General features: G+C 37.8%; 1 protein-coding gene across 4 annotated transcripts; it reads right to left on the minus strand.

Moving 5' to 3' along the window:
- Positions 1–8,700: 8,700 nt before the first annotated feature.
- OMA1 (OMA1 zinc metallopeptidase) lies at positions 8,701–27,721 on the minus strand. 4 transcript variants are annotated; one of them, XM_027462687.3, is made up of 9 exons: positions 27,551–27,721; positions 26,376–26,907; positions 25,697–25,925; positions 24,387–24,560; positions 24,184–24,291; positions 22,354–22,482; positions 18,358–18,432; positions 16,453–16,602; positions 8,701–9,017 (listed from the first exon to the last, which is right to left on the minus strand). In XM_027462687.3, exons 2-9 carry the CDS (start codon positions 26,885–26,887, stop codon positions 8,796–8,798), a joined length of 1,599 nt encoding a protein of 532 aa, XP_027318488.2. In that variant the 5' UTR covers positions 26,888–26,907; positions 27,551–27,721; the 3' UTR covers positions 8,701–8,795. The 4 variants fall into 4 exon arrangements, with proteins under 4 accessions (XP_027318488.2, XP_005022969.3, XP_071897818.1 ...); XM_005022912.6 differs by lacking the exon at positions 27,551–27,721 and adding an exon at positions 27,307–27,447; XM_072041717.1 differs by lacking the exon at positions 8,701–9,017 and adding an exon at positions 13,176–13,761.
- Between the last annotated feature and the right edge of the window lie 34 nt (positions 27,722–27,755).

The following is a 27,755-nucleotide window of genomic DNA, read 5'->3' on the forward strand; positions in this document are numbered from 1 at the left end:
GCTAATGAAATTGTCTCAATATCAAATTTATTTGTTGCACCTTTTGTCATACTTTTTCACTGGGTTAGTCTGATGGACTGGAGAAGGCCCAAGAAAACATCATCTCATTGAGCCCAACTGAAATACTATCAGCATACAAATGTGAAAATGTTCTATTTTGATATTCTATTCTATTTTAAAAGATGTAGGATTTTATGTTAGCATTTTAAACCGACAAAGATGCAGAGTAGCTGTGTCTGAAAATATGGAAGTGCTCCAATCCGCCTCCAAGACAGGTTTCAAAATTCAGATTTTTACCCACCAACCTGCCCATCAGTCCCCATGACCTGGCAAAGGTCATTCTCTTACTGGATGAGTTTCCTGACCTTCTAAAAGGCAGGTGAATCAAGTTCACTAAGCAGCTTCAACGGGAGCCCTTTCATCTCTGACCTCCAGGCTGGATTACTGCAACTCATTAGCCTGTTCCCGTGGAACATGCTAATAGATCGCGCATTAAGAGCCACTGATGTATCAGCACCTGGGGTGAAAGTTTCTATGGGAAGAGTTCAAGGTGCCACGCATTACTTGCAGCCACAGCTGTACTCCATGGGTTAAGCCACTTCATCTCACCGAGGCTCGAAGCTGTCAAAGCTTTTCTTATTATTTTAAGGGAGACAGAAAGGAGTAGTAGCTAGAGAGGCCAGCTAGATTTATCCCTACACTTTCACAAGCAACCAAGTTTAAAGGACAAAAGCAAGTAAGAGGCAAAGAGGTCAGAAGGAAGAAGCTTTTGCAAAGCCTTAGAGGCAGACAGATCACAGAGCAGCTCTGTCAGGTGTCACAGGGGAGGAACTCTATGACTGCTACAGGAGAGGCTTGCATGCATGCGTTTCCCTCCTGTTGTTCCAGGCAGCAGACCCAAGCAGCCTATAAAAATGACATCAAGCCCACATGCTGTAAGGAGCACTTCACTGATATAGGGGAATTTGTAAATCATTCTCATAAAGTGCTTCTCAAGCATCTAAGGATGCCTTTAGTTGGTGCAAAGCAAAACTGGTGCAAATTATTGTTTCTTTTCCCCTCTAAAATAGTTCTGCTTTTATTAAAGGATCTTGATGTGACCACTCAGACCATCAGCACCATACCCCTCACACCCACACCCAACAGCTGTGCTGGCAAAAGCTGTTAGTGAGCTACAGCCTGATGCCAAAGCAGGGGCAATAAAAGGCAAATTTGCTTAAAGACCCCCCTGAATCTGCTGCACCCCTAGAAACCAATCACAGCATCAGTGCATTTTACTTTCCGAGCACTTCGTTTTGCTAACATTGTGCTCATTTTATTAGCTGACTTTAGTATTCTCATCAAATTTAAGGTTCTCTTTCTTGAAGTCATAGATGGCTTATCATAACCATCAAGATGGCTGTGTCCTGTGATGCCTCTTGACATACATGTCCCACAGGAACTAGGGAGCATTAAACAACGAAACAAAGTTCAACATGAATAGATAGAGATCTCTTCAGGGCCAACCTGATAGACTGGGACCGGCTGACAGAGAAGAATCGAGACATCCACAGGTCTTGATGGCTTCTACAGAAATGCCCTCTTGCAACACTGACCACAAAGATTAGGAGAGATCTGCATATCAAAGGCGAGCTGGCATCAAAAATAGAGTTGTTTGCTGCAATGAGAACAGACCAAACAACCACAGGGAAATGAAGATGGGGCACATTTAAATACCATACCCTGAGAAAGCCATGAGAAGTTCTCCAGTAGCACACAGGGACACGTGAAACACAGATGTGACAACAGCTATGGCCCCAAATTCCTCCGGTCATTAAAACTGTAGCCAAGGCAGGATGGAGCTCAATCAGAGGTGTGGGTGTAGCAGATGCAGGATCAGCAGCATCCACAACCACAGTGCTGCTAAAGATACGCTGGTACTCCTGGCACAGCCTCTGGATATACTCACCTGAGCTCCAGCTGAAATGTAAGTTTGCCTTTTTAATGCCCCAGGGTCACAACGCCCCGTGCTGTCCAGGACCGCATCTGTCGGAGCTATTCACAGCGATGAAGACAGAGAAAGCACCAAAGCCTTCTGCAGACTTACCTGAACCCCGGCCTAAGGATCAGCACGTGATCAAATTGTGCCACCATGCACCAAACCCTGAATGGAAGTGCAGTTTACGAGTCCTGAGGAATACCTGGGATCTCTTATTCTGACACAGCAGCAGCAATGTGTGAGCTTCTTCATATTGCTTAAAAAATAAGACATGGCATTTGGGGACAAACTAGCTTCCTTGTCACCAAATGATCATCATTAATTTAACCACCATCATTACGGCTGAACTTTCCAGCCCAGCCAACTGAAGTCAGTCAATTCCTTCTGCGTACTTTTTTTTTTTTTTTTGGTTGTTTTCCTTCCTCTGTGGCTAATTATTGAGCATTTTTTCTAAGCCCTAATTCATGCCTCCTTCCTGCTTACTGAAGCTAAAATGTCATCTGTGCAGCTCATAATCAGCTGATTCTGACAAGCAGAGGACGAAGTACAAAAGGAAGAATATTGTTTTAAGGAGGGAGAAATCCAAATCTAACTTGCTGGGACTTTTGCCAGGGATTTCAGCACAAACAGAATAGAGGCCTCACTGCTGACAGTGAAAATTGGACCTCGTTGCTTTTCAAGGGTTTTGCTTCCTTCTAGCTTATAGACTGAAAAAATGATGAAATACAAGCCAGGTACCCTCCTCTGTATTAGCAAAGTAATGGAGGGTGGTATAGCAAAGCAGAAAAAAAAATGCCAAATACGGTGTCAGCAAATTATTCCTAAAGCAGTCAGAACCTCAGCTGTTTTGTTAAGTGCTGGAAGAATCCACAGAAACCTCCAACAGGCTCAGAAAATGAAGACAATCTTCTACCTGCCAGTCTCCAAAACCCAGCTGACACACATTCAGCTCCTCCGACTGCAAACATTTCTGCTATCCAGGTAAAAAGGGCTGAAAGCCTTCGACAGAACAACGTAAGATTCACTAGCGAACAAGGACAATGTTTCAAGTTTACTCCAGAGAACAGTCATTGCTGTTAACACTGAAAGGGAAAATCACCTCAGTAATTTACCAAAGCCAGACTAAAAATGAAGGCATTGCAACACAGCGGTTTCGAGATTCACTCAGGCAGCCCAGCTGCCACCTCGTGGCTAACAAATCCTCCTGCTGCAACTTTGCTGCATTATTCCTTCATCATTTACTCCTCCATTATTTATTCCATACACATATAGAATAAATCTCAAGACAACATACCCTAGGCACAATAAATACCTCTGATTCTCTGGAGTCCAAGTATACAATATAGATCAATGTTGTTAGAAGGGAAAAGGAGATAAATTCAATTACCTCAAGCCTTAGATTGCAGAGACCTGTATGTGGGGAAGCATCTGGGTTTGGGTAGAGTCATCTAAATTCTGGTACTATTCAGCATGGGCTGATCTGACAAAGGAAACCAACTTCAACAACTTATTTCATTTGACGATTGAGTCAAATACACAATTCTCTTTGCAATTCTAGAGAATTAAAAAGAAAAAACCACCAGTTTTCGAGGAGATTCTTTCATCTGTTGTGGCCTTTTCAATTAACCTAAACAGCTGTTTGAAAAGATCTAATAGTCTTTGAGGCTATGAAGAATCTGCAAGGAATCTGCAAGGAGATGTGCACAAGAATTTTGGAGCTTCCTATAAATTCAGTATCTTCTCTTACTGATGCACATGTCCCTTTGTACCTTTTTTTCACACTGACTTGATGCTGAAATTTTGGTTTTGCCATCAAATGAATTTTCTGCATTGCAGAGAAGTTCAGCGTGGTAGGAGTCTAAGAGAAACAGGAGGGCCCCAACCATGGTGTCACTCATGAAGAAGAAAACCCCCACCTTTTACCACTTTTATGGAACTTACCTTGAAGAACGGTCCTTGTACCTTCCATTAGAAACAAAAGACAGAACGACCCAAAGGCTGCAGCATGTTCCACTTACCACACACACATACTTACATGAACATCTACAAACCACTAAAAGCTGAAGGAAAAAGTATGCAAGTCTCATCATAAAGCACATGTCATGAGCCAATTTTTTTTTTTTTTACTTCCATTAGTTATATCAGAGGTTCGTAGTATCTGTGCCTCCTCTAACTTTCCACAGGAAAGCAGCAACAAAATGCTGCAGATTCCAAATCATTATTACCTCTTTATCTGTTCCCTACAGTTCCAACTGGAATTGCTATTCCAAACTGTGTGAGTTGTGTGCTCTGGAATAGGTGTCTTCAGCTGAAGATCTGTGAGATGAATTCCACAACATAAACATGTTTAGTGTGGGTTTGGGGTGCTGTCAGCCAGTAGTGTTTTTAGCAAATGAAAATACAGAAGACAACCATAAAAAACAACTTTTTTTTTTTTTTTTCCAAATGTGTATTTTCACATATATTTTGCTGGTCTCCAATGCAAAGAAAGACTGCACTAAGGACATTATAGAGGTGACGAGGTATATTTAAGGTTTCTATCAACTGTTTCACCAAACGTTGATTTGCTAATTAACCCAGTACTTTCAGAATCACATTTTAAATTGAAATATATTAGTAAGCTGTAACAAAACATTTAGAAACATCATTTTCAGAAGGTGATAGGTATCAACAAATAATAGAAGAGTGCTTGAAAAATGTTTATGCTTAAAATATAATGAATATTGCACATATCCTGTTCAACAGTTACGCTCTACTCAATGTATTATAATTGAGCTCTACTGAATTACTTTTCTAGTGAATAAATACTGTACACGCTGTACTGTGAAGAGACATCATGTAATGTATACTAATTAAGCCATTATATCTGTAGAGAAGATCATATCTGAAATATCAAATTAGCAGGAATTAAACATCTCAAAGGATTAATGAAATGTTATGGAGCCATTCACTTCCAGGTCAACAGGTTCAATTTCAGCCTAGTTTAATAGTTATAATGAATTTATGTGCTGGAGATAACAATTCTCTGCATCCATTCATAAATCAGGGTAAGAACCTGCACCAAGAAGAGCAGCCTCTACTCGCACAGCCAGGATGAGGTAGCCAGAACCATTATGCTTGGCCTGCATGTGGCATGGGGCCTTGGGCTCCATGAGATCAAGTAACATAGTTGGTGGGTGCAAAACAAGGAGGCAGCAATGAGGGACACCACACACACTCCATCAGTTCTCTTTTCTTGGCCAAGAATTGCCACCCCCAGCAATAAAGGTGGGGCAGTTTGCGGGCAGAGCATTCAGCTCCTTCTCTTTTATTTGTCCTAAGAGTCCCCTCTGCTTATCCTGGTTCTGATCGCAGCAGCCCATGCTGCTTCTAGCAGAGGCACAGGCAGCACAAGAAAAAGATGGCGGGAAGAAGAATTATAGCCCACTTTCATAGTAGCTAATAATAGACTATTACACTGGAAATACTTCCTCAATCAGAAGTACTGATACCACCACCACGCTGAAAATAAACTGTAGCAGCCTGCATGATATATGATAAAGTGTAAAACTTGCAAGGTTGTTGTCTTTCAACGACTACAAACAGAATTCAAGAACAAAGAGCATCTAACAGATGTTTACTTTTCTTTCCTGGCACTTGTGTATTTCAAATAATTTTATTTTTTCTTAAAAAGGCAAATATGACAACCCAAAAGTTGTAAGGAGCCATTCCAGGACTGCCTTGTCTGCACATTCCCTTGCTTGTCATCTCTCTCAATGCTCCTACAACAGTAAATGCATTAAGATCTTTAGCACAATTTGTACTATATACTTAAACTTTGTAGGGCAAGCTAGTGAAGTACAGCTTGCAGTACTGGCAGTAGAAATGCAAACGCACTTTTACTGATCCATCTTACCTTTTGTCACTTTAGTCACTAATCTCCCTCTTGTATGGTAGGTGTCTTTCAAGTACTCAATTCCTTCCAACACACTTCTAGACCTATTTTTCCTGTAGCACACTAAGTCACCCAACTGCGATGCAAAGCTTCTACAGATCATCCAGTGCTTGCAATCACTGTTATTTTATTAAGGTATATATTTTTAAATTACTTTCATTACAATTTAAAATCATTATATGCTCTCCAATTTTAAAAGTGCGATTTTCACCATGGCTTCTCAAACCAGTGGAAAGCACCATCTGTACTTGTTAATTTTTATCTGTTCAAGCAAGAAAAAAGAAAATACTTAAACAATATATGCAGATGCAATGTATAGTTAAGCAAGAGTTTAAGAAAAATGTACCTACTGAGATGCAGATGAGCACAAGGCATTCTTGTACTGGGCAATCAAGAGAAGAAGAAAGAAACCCCTCCTAAAGCACTTGAGAAAAAAGTTAGGAATAATTCAATATGTAAAGTAAAAAATGAAATTTTCAGCATCCCACTTTGAACAGTAAAAACTCTAGTGCTTTAATGTAGAGGGCTAATTCTGTGCTGTGAGTGTACGTGTGTGTGTTTGCATGTGCACCTGTGTATGTACAGCTAGACAGAAGATACCTTTCATTACATCAGTATTGTTGGAAAAAGCACAACAGCCCTTTGTCGGTATAACATAAGCCAATACTTCTCCCTCAAAACCTTGCCTTTCTCATCACCATCATCATGGCTACAGACTATTTACATACAAATTAAAGAAAAAAAATCTCCCTTGGTAAGCTTTACAATTGCAGCTCCGACATTCCAGTGCAATACTTAATCCACTTAAAACAGGCAGTAGAATTAAGAAACTTGTGTATTGTCACACTTCATCCTGAATGCTATAAAAACTCTTCTCTGTTCTCCTTAGTCCTAACAGACACAAACATCAAGTCGCATGTCATGCAGGAGCCCTGGGTAACGAAACAAGCTTTGACACTGGAGCGAGAAAGAGGCAGCAGCACTGGGGTCGTGGTGTTGCTGGATAAACTATAAGGTCCACAGGGAAATCTAAGTGGTGTATTTTGCTGTTTACCTTCAGGTGACAATGTCCAAGTGCTTTAACACATCACTGAATGTCTGGTACAAAAACTCCTGTCACTAAGAATAAAAATGGATGGATGAATAATGGCCAGGCTGGACCTTCTGCCTCTTGCTAGTAGGACTGGGCAAAGATTTAAAAACAGCTTGTAAGCAATATGCTGCCAATCTAGACCTATATAATCAGGCCTAGAATCATCAGTGTTCAACGTTACAGACACATCGACTTACCTCTGAACAGAAGTAAGTTAGGTAGTTGCTGGCATTTCTCTAAGGACCCCCAATTCATTGGCTGAAGTCAGTAAAGAAATTACTTGTTTCACAACCTTTTTATCCAACTATGTTCACAGACAGCGATGAATAGGTTGTTTTTTCTTTCTTGAAAAACTTGCATTCTGATTAAATTGAATAAATATGATAATCTGTCCTCCACCACGAATAAAAAAGAATGTTTCAAAATACAATACACTGTAAAATGTTTTGAATGTCCCCTCCACGTAAAACCCCACCATATGTGAAACAAAATTTTGTTTCAATACAAAAGGAGAAACAACAGCAGAACAGTAGATACATCTGAACAGAGAAAAGAAAGGGATTTCCCTTTTTTGTTTTCAATCTTTCTGCCTCTTTCTATGTCTTTCTGTAAGATAACATTCAGTAGTTTCATCAGGTGCAAAGCAACGATAACTCAGACAGTTACAAATAAAAATTAACATGCTGGCTATACGAGGTACTCCATCACAGAAGGCAGAGCTTTACCTATCTTGTGCGTATTGGTCTCCACAGTAAGAAAGGTGTGGCTTCGGGAAAGGCTGCAGGGTTTTCTTCTTCTTGTGTAGTTGTTTTTTGGTTGTGAGTTTTGTTTTGTGCTTTTTTTTTTTTTTCTTACACACACAGCATTAGATGGTGGTTTCCTGCAGAGTAGTCGCCCTCTTGGATAAGGTACAACTGTTAAAGCTGTGCAGTCAAGAAATTGTATTTGTCTACTACCTAATATACTTCCACATCAGCAATCACTTCTATCCAGACTGATCTATCCAGATCAAGTATCTTTAAAGTAATACTGGCCTCTGATAAGGCACCCTCATAATTTAAAACACACTTATCCTTGCAAAGCATTCTAGGGCTAAAAATTGTGGTTCTTATAAAATGTTTTTTAGAAGAAAGCCTTCCTTGAAAATAATTTAACTTATTTTTTTTTTAATTGAACTTTGTGCAACCCTTTCAGGTTGCTTTGAAGAAAAATGTTGAATTAATCCATACCCTCAAATGCCTTAGAAAGGAGAAAAATCCCAGCAGTAAATCCACCTAATTAAGTGGGGGTGTATCTAGCCCATGGGCTATTACTGCATCTCAGCTTAATATTTTTAAACATTCTATATGTGGAACAGGCGGTAAGCTCTCATCATTATTTCTCAAATGAAGCTGAACAGATCTAACCCAAATTACAGCAAGATAAACCAGACAAGTTAAGTGATGAAAATTGTACTTTTTCCTCTGCTTTAGGGACGCTCCTGGCTCATCTGTCCTCTGATCAAGGTGAGCCTGATAAAGCTGAAAATTACACTGTGTGACTGGATTGTACGAGATTATCTTTCCCCTGAGAAGTCATTTATTTTAGTAACCCTTGATGAATAAGAAACTTTCTGCTCCAACATGATGATCTTCTTGTGTGGGCACAACTCCTTATTGCTTTGAGTGAGAGATCACATAAAAGAAACACAGAATATAGGTGGCTAGATCTTCTTTATGGTTCAAAGACAAATGTGCCCTAAAAGACAGACCCTCAGAGACCACGAGTTTCATAAAATGGAATAATTATCGTCATTGGTTTGTAGGTTTGACTGCAAAAGTTACTGGCATGTCTTCCACTTTTTGAGTGTGAGGAAAATCCAGTTTTGGTTTTGAGAGGGGTTGCTCTGTAGAATTTTGAGTTTCTTGAACTTTAGACGATTCCAGGAGATGTTGCATGTTAAGTTTGAAAATAAGGCGAGGATCAGGTCCAGAAAGAGATGGACAATTGCAGCGCTCTCTTATTTTAAGAGCCTGTGAATACATAGGAAAACAAATCAAGCTCATTTAAACAAGATAAAAAAAGGTTTCAGACAGTGATTTGGCTTTCCAGTAAGGTCTGCATTTGCATATAAAGCTTAATGAGTATAAAATTGAGTCAGGATTGTTACTGAAAAACTTTTCAACAGAAACCAAGATTTCCTGAGAAGAAACACATCTTTTAATATGGTAAAACAATGGAAAGAAAATGAAGAATGAAAAATGTTATCTTGTAGGCAGTCTCCCAAAGAATGGATAATCTAAAAGGTACCTCTTAAATAAGTATGAAGTTCTCAAACTATTTCATGTGCTATTTGTGCACATCAGTAACTTTTACCTTCTAATTTACATTCATATGTAAATTAAAATGACTGCATACTTCATCAGCTATGTTTCATTATTGAAGTAATTATATATACAGGCATCTGGCTGGGGAAAAAAAGGAGGGAAAAATCTTCAGTAATGTAACAGACATTTAACTGTTTGGCAGAGAAATCCAGATGGTTTATCGGTATAGTTAAGGTCCAGTTACACAAGTGATCTCATCTTCAAGAAACATTTGAATACACAGCTTCCAAGTGTTCTCAGAAAACAGATGTCTTTAGAATGTAAGAATCTATCTGGATTAATAGATTGGCACTAGGAGACAAACTTTAATTAATCCTGCTTACAAAATAACAGAAGTGTCAGAGCTTCCATTTTACATATTAGAAAGCAGAGGCACAAAGGAGTCAAAGGATTTCATAGAGAAGCAAAATCCATTAGTACAGACACATTTCCTCCAGCTTTGTGTTCTGGCCAATGGATCATTCTGCCTTGGAGGTAGTGACACTGGATGAATCTTCTCAAAGGCATTGTGGAGCATTGGTATAAAACAGGATAAAGTCAGCTGTTCTAAAGGATGCTTAACTTGTGTTCATTTTAATGAGGCCAAACGTACTTTTAACTAGTCCATTCAAACAGGCAGTTTATGTTAAAGATGGCAATGGGTAGCACACAAACCAGTTTGACGCAGTACTTTCCAACTGGTTTTACACAGGCCTACCAGTATCCGTGGATTTTCCTAGAACACTCATACAGCCTTACCAAGTAAAGCAAGCTTCTATCTATTACACAGAAAATTTGATGTATAATTTTAGAGGGTTCTACATTCCCGATGAGAGCTATTTTTTCAAGATTTTCAAATAAAATAACAAGTCAAAAATTAGCTTGATATTTAGCACTCATCAATGGCCACAGTGATAGTCACTTTTATGCAAGGTTCACTGTATCTTAGCCTCAATCTAGTGACAGAGTAACATCCAGCTTTATTTTTAATATTTTCATGGGAAAATAAGTTCACGTGTAGAGTTCATTCCATTTTCTTTATAACGATATATTCTAGAAAAGTGATGACCACATCTGTCCTGAGTTGTGGCCAGGTGCCTCCTGCCAGTTCTAGGGACAGCTATGAGAAAGTGTGTCTGTTCATTCATTCTGCATGGATTACAGAGGAGAAAGAAAGTAAGAGGTTTTTATAGCAGTTCCACAGATGCACTGTAAAACAGAGTGGGAAATTTTAGTCTGCTTTATATGCACTTGATTTGGTTGAAATACCAAATCAAATATTCCAGTACACCTGCGTATAAGTATTTACCCATCATTCTGAAACAATTTGGTACTCTTTCATAGGAGACACTGGGAAAAGCTTACTACAGCAGATTGTAAAATAGAAAAGCTGAGCTTCTTAAATAATTTCTTTGTATGAGGAGGTACCAAAATATTTCTCCCGAACTTTAGTAGAGTGAACTAATAAGAGTTTCATGTACATGGCTATAAACAAAGAGAATTTAAAGGCAACAACTGGTTTTGGAAAAAGAAAAAATGCATTCTAGGAATGTAGGAAGAGTTTCCCCAGCTGTTTCTTGTTTAAGTGCAACATTTAAGTTACTGCATATGCAAGTCTGGATTAGGCATGCAAATATTCCTCTTGTCAAACTTTTAAAGAACATGAATAAAGCTCTCAGTATTTGTTTTTCTACAAGGTGATAGTCCATGTAGTCATCAAGTATAACCATACCACTGAACACTCTTCTGCCTCAGTGACCAATTAAATTCCAAAGTGATGTTTTTGACAAACCAAGAGTTTTCTCTTGTTCTCTTACAGAACATAAACTGCTGCAAGACTACATTAGCGTCAGGCAGCATTATTCAAGGCAAACGGAAATATAAAGATTTAGGCTGTATCCTGGAAAGGGCAACATAATCCTCTTTTAAACTAATTTAGCGATTTTAAATCTCACGGGGAGGCTTCCTATATGGCGCCTGGCTTATTTCCATGGTTTCACTTATCTCAAATACTGAAGTCACAACAGCAAAGGTCCAAAACAATACTTCAGAGTTAACACTTTCACCCTGTGGGTGTTTTTGTGTTCTTGCTACACGTAAAGCTGTCAAAGAGAGAAGGAGGCATCTATTCAACACCATCAACCCACATGCCATTAAAGAGACTGCAGTTACGAGAATGCAAAACTGTGTTGACGTATGGTCTCACTGTTAAATACATCTAAGACTAAACATTCTTAATAGAGGTAGGCTTTGCATGCATGTATACATGTATGTTTGTGCCTGCTGTGAAATATTCAACCTTATTCAGGTGTTCTTTCCCTGGCTCTGTTGACTACTGCACTTCTCTTTTGTGCTACCAATGCTGTAGCATCATTAATGTGTCAATAACTGGCTGAAGAGCTTACAGTATATTTTCCCGAGAGATAAAACAGCCAACCATGATCAGCCACACTGTACTTTCAAAATCACCAGCAATTTCAAATCTGATAATTTAATATTGCTCAAGTAAATTGATTTCTGTCAGTTTGGGTAAAAGGACAAGTAAAAGCATTCTTAATGAAGCAAATGCATATCAATTTCAATAAGAAAACGTTTCATCATCTGTATACTGAAGAATGTTCTAAATAAAGACAATGGACAGAACCGAGACAAGGTTAACTAGCTGGAGTGAGTACACAGAGGCACCTGGAAATTAAGAGCACCGTAATGCTATTCTTTTCAGATTAACTTTAAGAAAGAAATATTGCTGTTCAGAATACAGATCACCTCAATGCTTACTGGCTCAGAAGACATCAAATAAAATATCAAAATTACTGCTTGTAAGTAGCAAAGGTGAAGCTGTTTTTCTTATCAATATAATTGCAGTCATCTCCTGCAACTTACTGAGAGGGAAGAAGGCGTAAGAACTAGGGAGGCCTGCCTCACCCTGATGCTTTCAAATAAAACCTAACAGCAAGACAAATGAAGGAGAAAAAAAAAAAAGTATTTTTTCTCTCTCAGTGCTCATCTTTCACCACTGTCACAGGTAAGCAGGCTAACTGCATCTCAACCCCTTATAATCTTTTGGAGCGAATTCTACCTCTCAGGATAAAAGTCACCCTCTTAAGTCCACAAACAAGGCCAAGGGTTAAAATTCTCTTTGTATAAACTGTAATTACCTCGGCAGAGCTGAATTCTGGTCTGGCCTTGCAACTCTGACAAAAACTACGGAATAGCACAAGCATGCAGCAAAATAAATAAATAAATCAGGAAAGCTGAGTTGCAAACTGAATTACAATTAGCAGGCATAGAAGGCAACAACAGGTTCTGCAAATGAAGTAGCAGTACAAAGATGATTAGGAGTGGATGGATTTGTTACTTGATAGAGAAAAAAAAGCAACTGATATATAATGCTAACACTTCACATCTTCCAGTGATTCTGCGGGCACAGAAAAGGAAAATTGTGACAAAATATTTAAATTTATAGAGAAGATAGAAACATAGGTCAGTATTTTTTTGTTATTTTCCTACAAATACTTGCACTGATAGGACTTATACTAATATGCTCTAGTACTAGAACTATCTCAGGTAATCTTCACATCATTAGCAAAGGGCAAATATACCATCCCCTTTTTGAAAAGCAGGAGAAAAAAAAAAGAAAGCAAAATAAATGTATCTTCAATACCCCAATAGACACCTGAGAGAGGAATAAAGTAAATAACTACCCAAGCAATACAAAAAACGATGAACAGCCAACATGTACAAATCTTGCCAAAATACATTGATTTACTTTTTTTAATTTTTTTTTTTTTGACAGTTAATTAGCCTAGCAGGCAAAAGAGATGCAATAGAAATGACATGTCCCAACTTAGTAAGTGACTCTGGAAATGATTTCAGTATGGTATTTCCACAAGGAAGTGTTGGAAACAGGTGTTAGAGTAAATCAAAAATGGGATCTGAGCGAACAACATGATGCCAAAAAAGCAAATGTCATGTCAAGATGAATTTTTGTGTCACAGGCAAAGGCTGAGTAGATAACCTTCTGCTTTATTCAGTCTTGCTGAGGCTTCAGCTGATGTACAGTGTTCAGTTTGGACAACTTACAAGGAAAAAGGTAGACAAGCTGTAGTGAGTCAGAGAACATTAAAAGAAGAGGTTCAGAGATGAACCAGCAGATCCTTCAGCTGCTCTCTGGCTGTATAATTCCATGATTTTCCTCTCCACAACAACAATAAGCTACTGTACTACAAAATCATTTTAAGATTTCTTTTTCTGAAAAAAACAAAATGTGTAGGGCCTTTGAGTATTTCAGCACCTTCCATGTAGGAATTCTAGGAGATTACAGTCTCCCATTTAACAGGGTTATCATTTGGCTGGCATATTCTGTTCTCTTCGTGTACAATCCAAATTGTTCCAGGCAGAGGGGGAAATCCTTTAAAAACATGACAAATCTTTTTCATTTTCTCTATTTCCTTTCCAGGAGAGTGCTACTTTGCAACTGTTTATAGTTCTCTGTTTATTAATTCCTCAGTTTAGCCGTAGCTTGCAACTTGTTCAGAAATGCAGATGCAAGATCTTTAAAACTCATTTGATTGCTCCCTGTCTTTTAATTATGTGAAAAGAGAATCCTTGTGATATTGCTGCTTTAATTTAAATTTCCTGAGACTGTTAAGTTGTCTCAATGAGACAAGCTATTTCATTACCTGAACAAAAATTTTTCATTTTGTATCATCAGAGTTTATTGTGAGCTTGATCAGAAGTCTGTAGAGAAACATCTTCACATCCTGAGAAGACCAAAAACTTCTCACATATTTTTCCTAGCTATGCTAGCTGGACTAATAATAGGTATTATCTTGTCCTAAAAAACATCACAGCTTCAAAAACACCAGTATATGAAACACAACATTTATATCTGTATCTTTACTACAAACTGGTCTATTTAGAGAAAGGGCAATTTCAAAACCAAGTACAAATGCAAAAGCCAGCAGATTTTTTTTCTTTAGGATTCCAGCCTTTGTTCCTTGCTTATGATGGATCTGATGCTGAATCTAAGTAGTAGTTTCTTCATAGAGAGATAAAAAGGCTCTTTTAGCTATCTAGCTTCTCTTGGGCTCTGAACATCTAATGGCCATTAATATATGGTAAACGTACAGTTCTAAAATGCTTTAAGTATGTGAGTGATGACATAAAAAGTTGCTGACATTGAACAGCAAAGCCCTGGGATTCCCTTCAAACGCCTGAAATTCAGTTTCAAGGAGGCAACTCTCAGTCAAAGGAGAGTAAACACTTCAGACAAGAAGCCTCCAACAACACATCTACATAACTTCTTTAATTTTTTTCCATTTTTTCCAGTATCAGCCTCACTTATCTGTCAACCTTTGTTAAAAAGAAGCCTTCAGCCCCTGCTTTCTAAACCTACTCCAAAAAATTTGCAAGGTAGAAGGCAAATGAAAACATCTCAGTCCCTATCATACTTTGGAAGAAAGTTTCCTAGCCTCCACAGCTCTTGTAAGTGAGAGCAGTGATAAAAAGATGAAAGGTTACTCCACCTGCTACACTGCAAGAGATAAGACAAAAATAATACTATGTCTGCTACGACTACACAGTTACTAATTTATTTAACTTATTTGCTCAGTCCTGGAGTAAAAAACAAGAAGGTATTTATTTCTATGTTATAAGCCAGTCAATAATTGTATCAAAAATAAAGCATTCTGAACACTTTGTTCAATCTAACTAAAACAAAGGCTCCAGAAATGTGTATCATTTTCTATTCAGCTGCTCTGAAAATATTACTCATCAGAATATTCTCACAGCTTGTTTTTGCGAAGTACAGAATTTGTGTGTATTAATTTAAAATATTCAGTCTAGCCATTCTCCAACCTCCTACCTCTTATCTCTGTTTTGATTTATGCTCTCACTTAGAATATTTACTGCATTCATTCTAAAAGGATTCGTGAAAATCCTCCTCTTTTCCTCCTTTAAAATCAGTAAACACCTCAACATTTTAGCACTCTCTCTGCCAATAAATCTTCAACTGTCTTTGCAGCTTAGAACTGAGAAAGATGGTAAGTGACTGGGAATGTAAAAGGGAAAAAAAAAAAAAACAGGAAGAAGAAATTGCCAATTTGTTATAAGAAAGGAAATTTGCTTTACCTTGCTTGCAAAACTATGCTGTTGTGAAGTGCTCTAATAAACAGCAACTTAAAAAGAAATCTAATAAACAAGTAGGCAAAAAAATCATGTTATTTTAATGTAGTAAAGAAAAAAATCTGCTTAAAGAAACAGTAAACTAAGACTACTAAACTTGGAACAGTTCTCAAATAAGGGAACTAGCACTTGGCTAACAACAGAAATTTTTGCTTAATCCACCAGTAAATAATACACCCAATTAAGAGAATCCCCAGGTAGCTATCTATAAGGCATTCTTCTGAGGGGCAATCCAAAAGAAATAACAGAACAGACTGCAGATAGATGGGCAATCACATGAATTATCTCAATTTCCTTAGTGGGGTAAAACGTTCTCCCTAATGTGATGGAACAAATAGAGAGATTTGAAGAAAAAAAGCAGGCTGCAAAATCTACAGAGAGCTATCATAACTAGGGCTATTCAGAAATCTACTGGGGATCTGACATTATTCTGAGGCATCGTTATACAAGGTGTGTTCAATTCCACAGCAGTGGGAGAGACGGGATAGTAGGGAGCATTCTCTAGTTGACAGTCTTGGGCTAGTTACTAAAGCAATGAAAGAGAAGACAGTTCAGAGACAGTTTAAGGATGCAACTTAAAATCTGGCTTCCAGAACAGCATAAAAGGGAAAAGAGAGTGATACGGGTCTCATTCATTCACATTTATACTTTAAATGCCTTTAAAAAGCAGAAGTATTACAATCTGATTGGAAAACAGGAAACAAGCCACTGGAATTAACTGCATTTTAGCTGTGCTAGCCTAATGTTTCCTTTTTAATAGAATTATCAGGAAAGTTGAGAGTCTTATGACAGAAAATTTCTGTATAGGTAAAAGGAAAGGTAAGCATGATGCAACAACAGCTGCTCATGGATTAACGCCAAACTAATTCAGGCAACCTTCCCCAGAGAAAAAGCTCTAATTCCTTCAACTGCTCACCTCTGGAATAAGGCGGTCCAAGTGCTCAGCTCTGTTCTCATGTGAAGGGTGCGTGGAGAGCCACTCTGGTAACTTGGGCTGCCCTTGAATGGCTTCTGCTAATTCCATTTGCTGCCAAAATACACTGCTTGCTCTTACATCCACACAAGCCTGAAAGCAGAAAATAGATGTATTCACCACTGCTTTTAAGGTAATATGATACACATTCTAATTCCACTGATCTTTACTAAAAACTGCACCTGAATTAGGTAATTCTGGAGAAGGAATAATAGGATTCACAATTGCTGCCATGTGCTTGTTCTTTTAAAAAAAACACTCAGCTGCTTGTTCCATGTTGTATTTGCTAGACACAATATAGCATAAAGACAAGTTAATCATCTCCACAGATTTAAGTAAATTTAAAGGTAAGAGTCAAAAGTAAGCAGTGATAATAATTCACACTTAAACATATCTGAAAACAAGCTGCAAAGGCTTCTCTGCATGTGATTACACTGCCTTTTAAAAGGGTGATTTTTTTTTTTTGTAATCCACAACAGGTAAAAGTAATTATTGCAGAGAACTATGACTCTCCTATATCTCTCTGTAGAAGTACCAATTTAAGTATAGAAAGTTGTGGAACATTAAGAATGGTACTTGTGTATCACCCACAATCTTCTTTATACTTTAAGTAGAAGGAAAAAAGAACAAGATTTCTTATATTGGTTTTAATTTCTTTAAGAGAAAAAGATGAGTGCTCATATGGGAAGACTCCCCTCCCCAGAACTGTATTAGTGGTACTTTGTCCTTCGAATTTTATTTCTTGAAGGTATTATTACAAAATTATATCTGCACAAGCAGAGAAATGCTGAGAAGGCACTTTGCTTGTTTCTCTCTGATATGCCCCTACAACTTCATTGCTATTACAAAGCAGTGAGTTACCCACACAGCAATTATGTTTTTCCATGGATTGCATTAGTCCTCTAGATGACTTTAAACTATAAATGCAGTTTCAGTCCCAGAACTGAAGTTCATTTTAAAAAGTCTGCATTGAAGAAATATTAATAGGTAATAAGAAAACGGAAATTCTCCTTATGAAATATTAACGCTAGATGGTGCTGCTCTCATACATATCTAACACTTAAGAATTATTTATTTCTATTGTACCTAGCTAGAACTGATTGCTATTTAATTTTGATGAATTTAGAATGAAAACTCACAGGAACAAAAAAAAAGGTGACTCTAAAATGAATTATGGAAAAAGCTTTGAGTAGTTTCTTACCAAATTTTTGTCTTATTTTAGCAAAGATAGCTTACTTTCACAACTATACTTAAAATAAATTTTAAATACCAGAAGTGCTGATATACTTCATGATTACGAGAAATCACATAATACACAATCATAAAATCAGAGTTCTTAATTTTTACTGTATTGTTATGAAAATGAACGCTATATATAAAATTATTTCAAATGCATGAAAACATAGTAAAACATTCCTCAAAAATTCTTGCAATAGTGGAAGCTAAGTGAAAGATAGAAATTCAAAGTACAATTTATATCTCGAGATACAATTTAACACATTGTATATATGAGAGATCACTATTTGGCTTCCTTCTCTTTGTAAAGACATAGCTTTTTATTCTAGTAATAATAAATTATATAGAAAGTATACTGTGTCATTGATAGCACACAATTTTACAAATTCCAATTTGTTACATAGAATTTACCTAGAAGGACTTTGGTTTTCCTCATAAACAGTTTTTTGTTGTTTTTTTTTTTTCCCCACTACTTCATTAATCTGCAGTTCTTAAAAAAGGAAAAAAGCAACCACAATTTACTTCTGCATGAAGCATGAAACTCCCTCTGGTTACAATGGAAAGTGAAAAGTGTCTGTCTGGTTGCTAATAAAACAAACCAGCTGTAGTTACCTTTGCTGCAAACTGAAGTCCCACTTTGTCAGCTTCAGCCTCCAACGTTCTGCTGTACGGTCTATCAAACATAAACTGCAAAAAAAGCACAGAGCTCTACTCCATGCTTTAAATAAAGCATTTTTCTAGCCTCCTCAGAACAAATGGTGTTTATATATCATGTTTACATTGCATGCAATCAGTATTAATTTGTCTTAATATAATCTTTAATTACATTATATATAATTCATGGATCCCGTATTCAGTTGAAATTCATTCAAATTATACATATTTTCATGGCCCCTCTAATCAGCCAGCATCATCACGTTTTGCAGTGGCCAAAGGGTCGACATTAACTTTAAATTAATTGATTTAAAACATTATAAGCAGAAATATATTACTGGTCAGGGTTGTACAGAAGATTCAGAGTCAGAAGAAACAAGCTGGTTATGAACAAAATGGAATTTTCTCACTTTGCTTCTATTAGCATTAAGATTTTAGCTGTAGCAACAGCATGTAAAAAAAAAAAAAAAAAAAAAAAAAAAAGTCCAGTGGCTTATATGATTACCTTCTTTAAACCCAGCACAATCTACTTTGTATGGTAAGTAGCCCACAGTATGGAATGCCACCATAAACATTTTAATGGAAAAAAAATCCCTTATTTGCCATGATTATTATCCCTCACCACAAGGTGCAGATTGCCCTTGAGAAATCAGACTGGAAGACATAAATATGACCAAATACTCTCCCTTTTGTCTATGTTCTGACAATTTATTAACAGGCACTAAGAGGCAGTGGTAGCTTTGTCAAACTGTTATTTATTCGTACAACCCAGGATGTTCTGGCACATATAATTCACATACATTTGGGCAGCCTTGCCCTACTATATCAGGTTAGAGTAAAGGCAAATCAGGACTTGTTAAAACAGCCTGCTCCTGCCGAGATAAGCAACGTGTCAAAGCATCCTGATCTCAGCATAGATTAGGAAATACAAACAGAAGAATGGGAACGTGCAAGGTTAGTGAAGAAGAAAAAGGTTTCATCAGCTCTTTATTTGGTCAAAGAAGCAGATCTTCCTTACATGTTCCAGAAAAAAAGAAGTAAAAAACAGAAATGAAGAGCACCAAAGAAACAGCCCAATACTTTGAGTACATAAAGGTATCGGTAACTTTTTGTTTCTTTCTAAAGTAGTGAATGTGCTTTTTTATTTATTTATTTATTTATTTACTAGGTCAAAAATAAACTTAGAACCAATCAGAGTTTGTCCTCTGCAGTTTTATCCAAGCCAAATACATGGATATAAAATATCAAAAAAGTAAGCACTGAAGACAGTAAGCATTGAAAGAACAACAATTGAAAAGTAAGCAGTGAAGCTCTTCACTTCTGTACAGATCTTGCACATTGCAATTACAAAAGTGTTTTTAAAATCCTCTGAAGATTAAGTCATTGTTTGAAGCGCAATATAACCCTGAAAAGTGCTCCAAATCTACTGGAGGCAAAGACACCCCCAGCTCGTCTGTCACATATTCCTGAGGCACCATTTCTCAGTTAGCTGGATCTAGTTTTTGTTGTTGCTGTTTCAATTATTAAGCACTTCCCAATGAGGAATAGAAACTGGTAATGGGTGAGAGGACAACATAAAGCATTAACTGAAATAGATGTTTACACAAGCAGGTTGTTTTATACTTACTCAATTACAACCACTTTCTGGAAGCTTTACAGCACTTTTAAGTAAGAAGGTAAATTCAAGAGCTAGGAAACTGGTGGTGTGAATGCATGTGTGATTTTAATAGATTTGGGACAGCAAGAAGATGGCCACAAGATAGCTTTGAAACTCCTACCTCTTCCATAGCTTTGTGCTTACAGTTAAGCAGCAGGGTAATACTACCTCTATCCCAATCTATTATTACCTCTATCCCAAAACTGTACCCAAAATGTGGTTGTATTCTGAAAAATAAATACAAGTATTTGTATTGCTAATGCAATCCCTGATTCAGGACCAGCCTATGCTACAGAAGCAAGGATGCATCCAAGGAAAACATCACCCTCTATCTGCTGCTGTTTGATTTACTTTTCCTCTGTGCATCAGCTACTAGCAAGTCAGAGACAAGCAGTAGCCTAAACAGACTCTGATGCGATACCACACAACAATTCTCATTGAATGTGTAGCATTCCCAGGCTTATGTTCCCATATAAAATAATTTCTGCTCTAACAGCAAAGGAAACATGTTTCAGTTCAGAAACACGTCTAAAGAACAACAACGAATGAATCCTATGAGAAAACTCAAGGCAAGTAAGATCACTAGCACTGGAGAAAAAGGCAGGGCTGAAGCTAACACGTGAAAAAGCCTACAAAGAGTCACTAGAAATTACTTACAGTCAACAACAGAAAGCAACCCATGGTCAGTAAAGGAAAAAGTAAAGCACCTGAGGTCATAAAAGAAGAGCAAACACTGAAATAGAAGTGAGTACTGCAATGTGGCCTAAGCAACCACTTCATAGAGTAGAGCCAGACATTGCCATGATAATAATGGCAAACTGGGATTTTAAAAAATTTAAGAGTAAAACATGGCTATGGAAAAAGAAAATGAAGCATCCTGACAAAATGAGTAGAAAGATTTTTTTCCATGTAAGCGCAATAGAAAAATGTGGAATGGAGGAAGCAAACAGACGTTGCACTCACAGGTGAGTGGCAAACAAAAATTCCTATTCAGCATCTTTTGTATATGGAATACATTTTTGATGATATTAATTACTTATTTGTTCAGCATTATATATGGATACATTTAGTTTTATTTAAGGTAAGTCTAACCACTGTTTTAAACCAAGACATTACATACAGCATCTCAGAAACGATAGATCTTCCCTGTAGACCAAGTAGTAGGACCTTAAAGCCAAGGGCTTAAAGCCAAATTCCATTTGGAATCCAAAGCCCAACTCCAGCCTACAATGCCAGAACATCAGCTGCAGTAGCCCAGGAGAAAATATGCTGACAGGGAACTAAATCTTGCTGTCTAAATTATGAGCAGTGTCAGGATTGATTCACACTTTGCTTTTTCCGAATTCAGCTCTTCAAAATGCTGACTAGCATTCAGCAACGTATTGGTTTCTTAGCTGCTGGTAGAAATATCCAAGCTCATTAGAGGTAATTTATGCTCACAATCCATGCATCTACCCATTAGCATAACTACCAAAACAGATTGGTTATATTTAAATTTCTGAAGAACCAGGTGAAATATCAGATAAATCATCAAGGGAAGTCAAAGAAACCAGAGCTATTTCACTGCATTCCAGATTCAAGTTTTATGAATTAAAGAATATTTTATATAAAAAAAAAAAAAGAGAAAAAATGGATAAGTGTCCAGAAGCAGGCAGTAAACTAGACAGCAGGGAAAAAACAGCACCACAATAACTACTGAATTTTACTTTATGGGAAGTACGCTGTGTGTAAAGATTATTTCAGTAAGTTTTATTATAGCAGAGTTTCTACTTTAAAAGAACATTTAGACTCACAACTTCCTTATCTTGAAATCCACAAAAATGTATTTAAAGATACTCTTTCCATATATTTTAGTTTGTTTAGAAACATTTTAGCAACTACTCAAGATAAAAACATGGCATTTTAAAACTTTAAAACGTGAGATACATTTCAAACAGGCAATCATTTAACTTAATTGGCAAGCAAGTACTAAGGGCCCATCCAACTAAATCCAATCATTATTTAAGATCTAAAGTTTTTCAAGATGACAAATGAGAATATATATCAACTAAAGCAGATGTATATTTATAAAAACATATTTCCTTCAAAAACATACTGATATATTTATTTTTGCTTATAATCTCTCCTCTGCTTTTTTCCCCAAACATACTGTTTAGTGGTACTATCTCCCCAAGCCTATAAATGTTTTTCCATGAACTCTAGAAGGAGTATAAGAAATATTTCAACACGTTTGCAATGAATGTCAGAAACAGATGTATTCAAATAAGTTGTGTGAAGTATTCCATAGTCAGCCTTACCTCCTGCAACTTACTCTGAATCCACTGGCCAACAACCGCCAAACTATCACGAGGACAGATGGCCCAAATCATAGTGAGAAAGATGAGTGATAGGAAATCCAAGAAGTGAACCAGACTGGCTTTCTCTGCCTGGTAACAAAAATGGTTCAGTTTTCATTCATTACCGCCTGGTTTTTGCTTTTGAAGAACACAATATACTTTCAAAACACTATAAAATCACTAATTTTTATTCTGTGCAGCCACAGGAACAAGCTTCTTTGCTTGAACCAAAACAAAACAGGAAAAAACAACACAAAAACCCCAAACCAGCTGGATACAAGGTTCTTTCAATATAGAATCCACACCAACTACCTAAATACAGCTGGAACAAACATATTTTGCCTGTCTCCCAATTGGAAAGATTCAAAGCTGATGGCAGTATGCAGATAGAGTTCTTTAGTAAGAAGGCCATGAAACAGTTGGAAGGAAAAACCCATAAAGACCTAGAAGACTGTTGTTTACATTAACTTGAGAGAAGACAGACGTCAGTTAGACAGAAACACTAATGGAACAAGGGGAAAGTAAGCAGCTCTACTTTTTTTTTTTTTTTTTTGTCTATTGTGTTCTTTTAATTTCAGAAACTAAAAAATCCTGAAGAATGAAATTGAAATAATTCTGTTTTTCAGACTTCTCTCTGACGCAGAACAAATTGATCTGAGCACTGAGAAGTCAGATCATGCCACACTTCTCCATGCCAGGTGGGTGACAGGTTCCATACAAACAAGGTAAGCTGTTTTTATTCTGAAAAACATTTCTAATAAATTCAGCAAGTCTAATTTGGCTTAGCTGAACTGCAAGTAACTACAATGTGAACATTGTTGCTCATCCAAAATCCTACAAATTGCAGTAAAACTGTTCTGGATTTTCACTGCCTTCAAAACATATTTACCTGTTTCCAGATTATTTTGTAATTTCATCAGGATGTTTATGCTTAAAAGGTCCTTGTTATGTCTTCTCAGCTGGTGGATAGGTAATGGATGCATTTTATTTTTAAACTACATGTACAGAGAGAAGACATTTTGTATGCAAAGCAGCACTTTCAAGCAAATCACCTCAATCCAGAACAGTATGAACCCTATTTCTATACCATACTCTTTTTCATAGTTGTACCTTCAAAGCACAACAGAATAATTACATCCATTCTTCAGTGCTTAAATGGCAAAGAACTACCAATTTCAACACATGAAGTACATAAAAAAAAAATAAGTTTGTGAAGGCAATCATCTCTAAATGCAGAATCAAGCTCCAGGCATTCTGGAGTTGTGCATTCCAAAACCGTGCCACTAAAATAAAACACCATGCATTTCAGAATAAGGTATTGAAGTATATCTACTTACGTAGATATAACAAATCTAGAAGTAACAAACTGAGTTGCTGAGTGCCTCCAGTTCTTTAAGTCTACACTATAGGAGGAGAGACATCTACAGACCAAGTTCTAAATGACTGTTAATAATGAGCCATAATCCATCCGTGCACTTATAAAAAAATAAAAAAACCACTGGCAGACACTGTGCTAACACTGACTACTAAAGGAGACTGCTGGCAGTTCTTATATGGAGTTCTATTATTCATGTAGTAATAACTTATTTCTTATAATTTAACTTATAACTTAGAAGTTAAGTTGTAAGAATATAAGAATGAACTGTATCAGAATACTCTCATTTCAAAGTCAAATTTTTGTTAATTAGAAAGAGTCACAGTGAAATTTTGGTGGGCAGTGACTGAAAAGATCTTGATTATAATTAATTATAATTATTTAAAGAAAGCTGTCTAAAATTCTTAAATACTTACTGCGTGTTGCAGCACAGCATGAGCTATTTCATGTCCCAGAATGAAAGACAGCTGATGGATATCAGAAACTGCGTTTAGCAACCCAGTGAAAACAAATACTTGACCGTTCTGTGAACAAGATGGGGTGAAAATTAAGTAGAAGGTAAATAAATGAAACACTCTATCAATATTACTAATAATTTTTCTATTTGGGTTCAACTTACCGGAAGCACAAAAGCATTTACTCCTGGTTCATCTACCACGTGGATAATCCAGTCAAGCGCTGAGACCTGTGGGACATCCTTGTTGCTCTCAGATAAATGTCCAACAACGCTCTTCACTACCTGATAGCGCGCATCTGTCTCAGGCAGCATTTTATTTTTGAATTCCTCCATCCACTGAAAAAAGAATTAATTGATTGCCACGCAGAACAAACACACAGTAAATGATTACTTGGTAAACTAATTTAGAGGCTATGAACTACTTCTTTAAAGCTCTTTTTTTTTTTTATACATTTTTTCTTTCATATAGCCCAACCCAATATAGCAGAGTTTGTTCTTTCAGACTCACTATGTAAGGATTTGTCAACTTAAAAGGAAGTAAACTAACCACAGATCAAAAATAAGATAGTATAAACTTGCCTCCTACAGCCTCATATAGCTGGTATTTTCCTGATATACACAGTTAAGCTTGGCATCACAATTTCGCACAGCTTTCTATATCTTTCTGAATTCCCATTTGAATTTATAATTTCTTTATATCTCTGTATTTCTTTTGTACCTTCTAAGTTGGACAAACTTATACCAAAAGTGTAACAGAATATGTCCTTGTACTACTTCTGCTACGTTCTTTCACATTCTCTATAATTCAGGAATACAGTGACATTTGTATATGGCTGAATGTCTCGAGTTCATTTCGAGACATGAGAATAGCAAGTCATAGAACTCAAAGCCACAGAAATCAGAACAATGGGCAAACTAAAAGAAAGCAATTAAAGGAGAAGGAACTGATCAAATGGAAGGAAAAAAAAAAAAAAAAAAAAAAAAAGGAGAATTGAGTGTATTCTCAATGGTGGGGAGGAATACCTTACAACTTGACAGATTACAAAAAAGGACCTTAAACAAGTGCCATGGAATGCTCAAACCAGCAAAGAAAGCGGGACAGATCTAGGTATGTACCTATTATACTTTTATTGCCTCTGTCAGACTTTTATATTTACTGTATTACAATAACATTTTCAGAAATGTTTGCCACGTACATGTGATGTGTTCTTCAACCATCACACATCCCTGAATGATTTGCTGATAGGAAGGTAACTCTTAAAAAGGATAGGGATAAGACGAGGGGGAAACTTAGGGGGATGCTCTGAAGGGTTCTGAGCACGAAGTACAACAAAGTACTGCATAATTTTCATTCCTGTTAAGAGGTAAAAGGGAATCTGCTTGTCAAGAAGTGTGTGAGAGAACAGAGCTGTAGCCTTTACTTAAGCTATACTTTAAGCTATAGCCTTAAGTACTTTTCTTTAAAATCTTACCATATCATACTCCATCTGTGACAGCTGCCTAAAATGCTCTTTTCCAAACACCAACAGTCGGGCACGCCCGGTGATGGGTGTCTCCTCCAAGTGAGTAAAATAAAACATGACAAACAAAACTCCTAAGCTACTGATACCCAGGAGTATCTTCCATTTATTTCTCCTTGCACTTTCCTTAAAAAGTTCCCGTTTATTAGGAGGAAGTGCCTTCCACCAATTTCTTATGCTCCTGTAAAACACAAACAACTGTCAGCTTAGGACACAGTTAAAAAGGGGGTTGTTAGCATCTGCCATTGCTCTACTATTACATTCTCACCTTGTGAGAGTTTAAGAAAAGTTATAATCTACTTGACTACTACTCACCCTCTCCCATTCCCTTTCTTTCCTCCCACAGGAAGAGAAGGGGGAACACCCTTAGTGTCTTGGGGCATTCTACCCTCTCTCTACCTGTATAGGTGAGGCTTTGAAGGTCAAAAGACACATCTAACACCTCTGATAATGGAAAACAATTTCTTATTGAGCAAACTGTCAGCCTAGGACCCAGTTCTGCAAAACTTTCAAAAATATTAAAATGAAGAGACTACAAATACACCTATCATTCTCTACAAAGAGTGATGAACATATGCATGTCTTTGCACAACAGAGTCTTACTCTGAGAGTAAGCAAAATAGAATTTTACCTGCCAAGAATGATAGCAAATAGTTTCTGAGCTGGCTTAACAATAATCCAGAAAAGAGGTACAGGTGCAGCTTGAAGTGATGATGATGTGTGAAAAAAACTGGCGATCTGGATGTTCTGAGCAGAGAAATGACTTGGGCGTAGCCCTGCAGAACTGATTTGGAAGGACGTAACCTTCTCCCCCTGCAACAGAGAAGACTGAAAGCAAAACCTTCCTGAACCATGAGGTGCATTCTTCCATACTTCTGTTTTTGGGACGTTCAAAAGACACCTTTGTCCTTTACCAAGAAAGTTTCTACAATAGTCAGTCAAGCTTCCAGTCAAAAAAGAGTTTCTATTATTTCCACTCGAATCCAGCCTTCGGCATCTATCTCGTATAGAACTGACTTGAATTTGGCAACGTTCTGTGTAAGGCCCGTAGAGCTTATTGTACTTCCCCTGCTTGGTCAAGGAAGCCAAACGAAAGAAAATACAGCTCCTGCCCGGCAACTTCAGACCACAGATGATATTCATAACCTCTTTGGTTGGTTAATCTGAAACAAAGAAAAAAGGTATTAAGGAAGTCACCCCAACAGGAAACCTTGAAATGTTGCTTCATTTCTTCTGAGCAGGTATCTCTTGTTTCTTTGCCCAGGCAGAGTCACAGTTACAATGCACCCTGTTGCAGATCTAACATATGACCCTGCCTTCAACTGTAACAAGCCCAGCACCTTGTATTTTATTACTGAGAGCAAAAAAGTATCCTTGCGTATTCTTGCTATTTAATTACAAGGAGACCAGAACGACTGCAGGTGCTCCTCATGGAAAAAAAAATCCCCTTTCCACCCTGGGCTCCTTGCCACAGGTGCTGTTCGCACACCTTGAGGAAAACCGGGATTTATTGAGCTTATTGAGCATTTCGTTAACATTTTTCTCCTCAGCACAGGGCTCACCCGGCCTACAACCGCAGCGGCCCCTCAGCGGCTCCCGGCCGGGCAGGCCCCAGCTCCCGGCCCCAGCCCCGCTCCCCTCAGTGAGCGGCTCCCCCCCTCCTATCGCGACTATCGCGACATGTGCAGACGTGAGGAGGCGCGGGGGGAAGAGGGAACGTGGCACTCTGAGGCGGTCGGGGAGGAGGGGGAAACGTGCTGAGGATCCGCTGCAGGAAACACCTCCTCAGCCGGGCTCCCTACTCACCACCCCAGCAGGCGGAGGAGGAGAAGGAGGAGACGCCGCCGATGCCGGACCGGGGCGGGAGGAAGACGGGAGGAGAGGAGACGGGACAGGACATGACAGAACGGGACAGGCTCTGCCCACCACCGCCCCGCGCCCGTTTCCGTCCCCGTCCCGTTCCCGTTCCCTCAGGCGGCGGCGCCCCTCGCTCCTCCCCCCACCCCTCAAG

The sequence above is a fragment of the Anas platyrhynchos genome, chromosome 8 (assembly GCF_047663525.1).
Source record: "Anas platyrhynchos isolate ZD024472 breed Pekin duck chromosome 8, IASCAAS_PekinDuck_T2T, whole genome shotgun sequence".
Lineage (NCBI taxonomy): Eukaryota > Metazoa > Chordata > Aves > Anseriformes > Anatidae > Anas > Anas platyrhynchos.

Coding starts and splice junctions, on each gene's coding strand:
- OMA1 (XM_027462687.3), bottom strand. CDS start 26,887: ATGAATATCATCTGTGGTCTGAAGTTGCCGGGCAGGAGCTGTATTTTC. Junction 24,561..25,696: donor CACAGATGGAGTATGATATG/GTAAGATTTTAA, acceptor TTCTTTTTTCAG/TGGATGGAGGAATTCAAAAA. Junction 9,018..16,452: donor TGGACCGCCTTATTCCAGAG/GTGAGCAGTTGA, acceptor ATGTATTCACAG/GCTCTTAAAATAAGAGAGCG.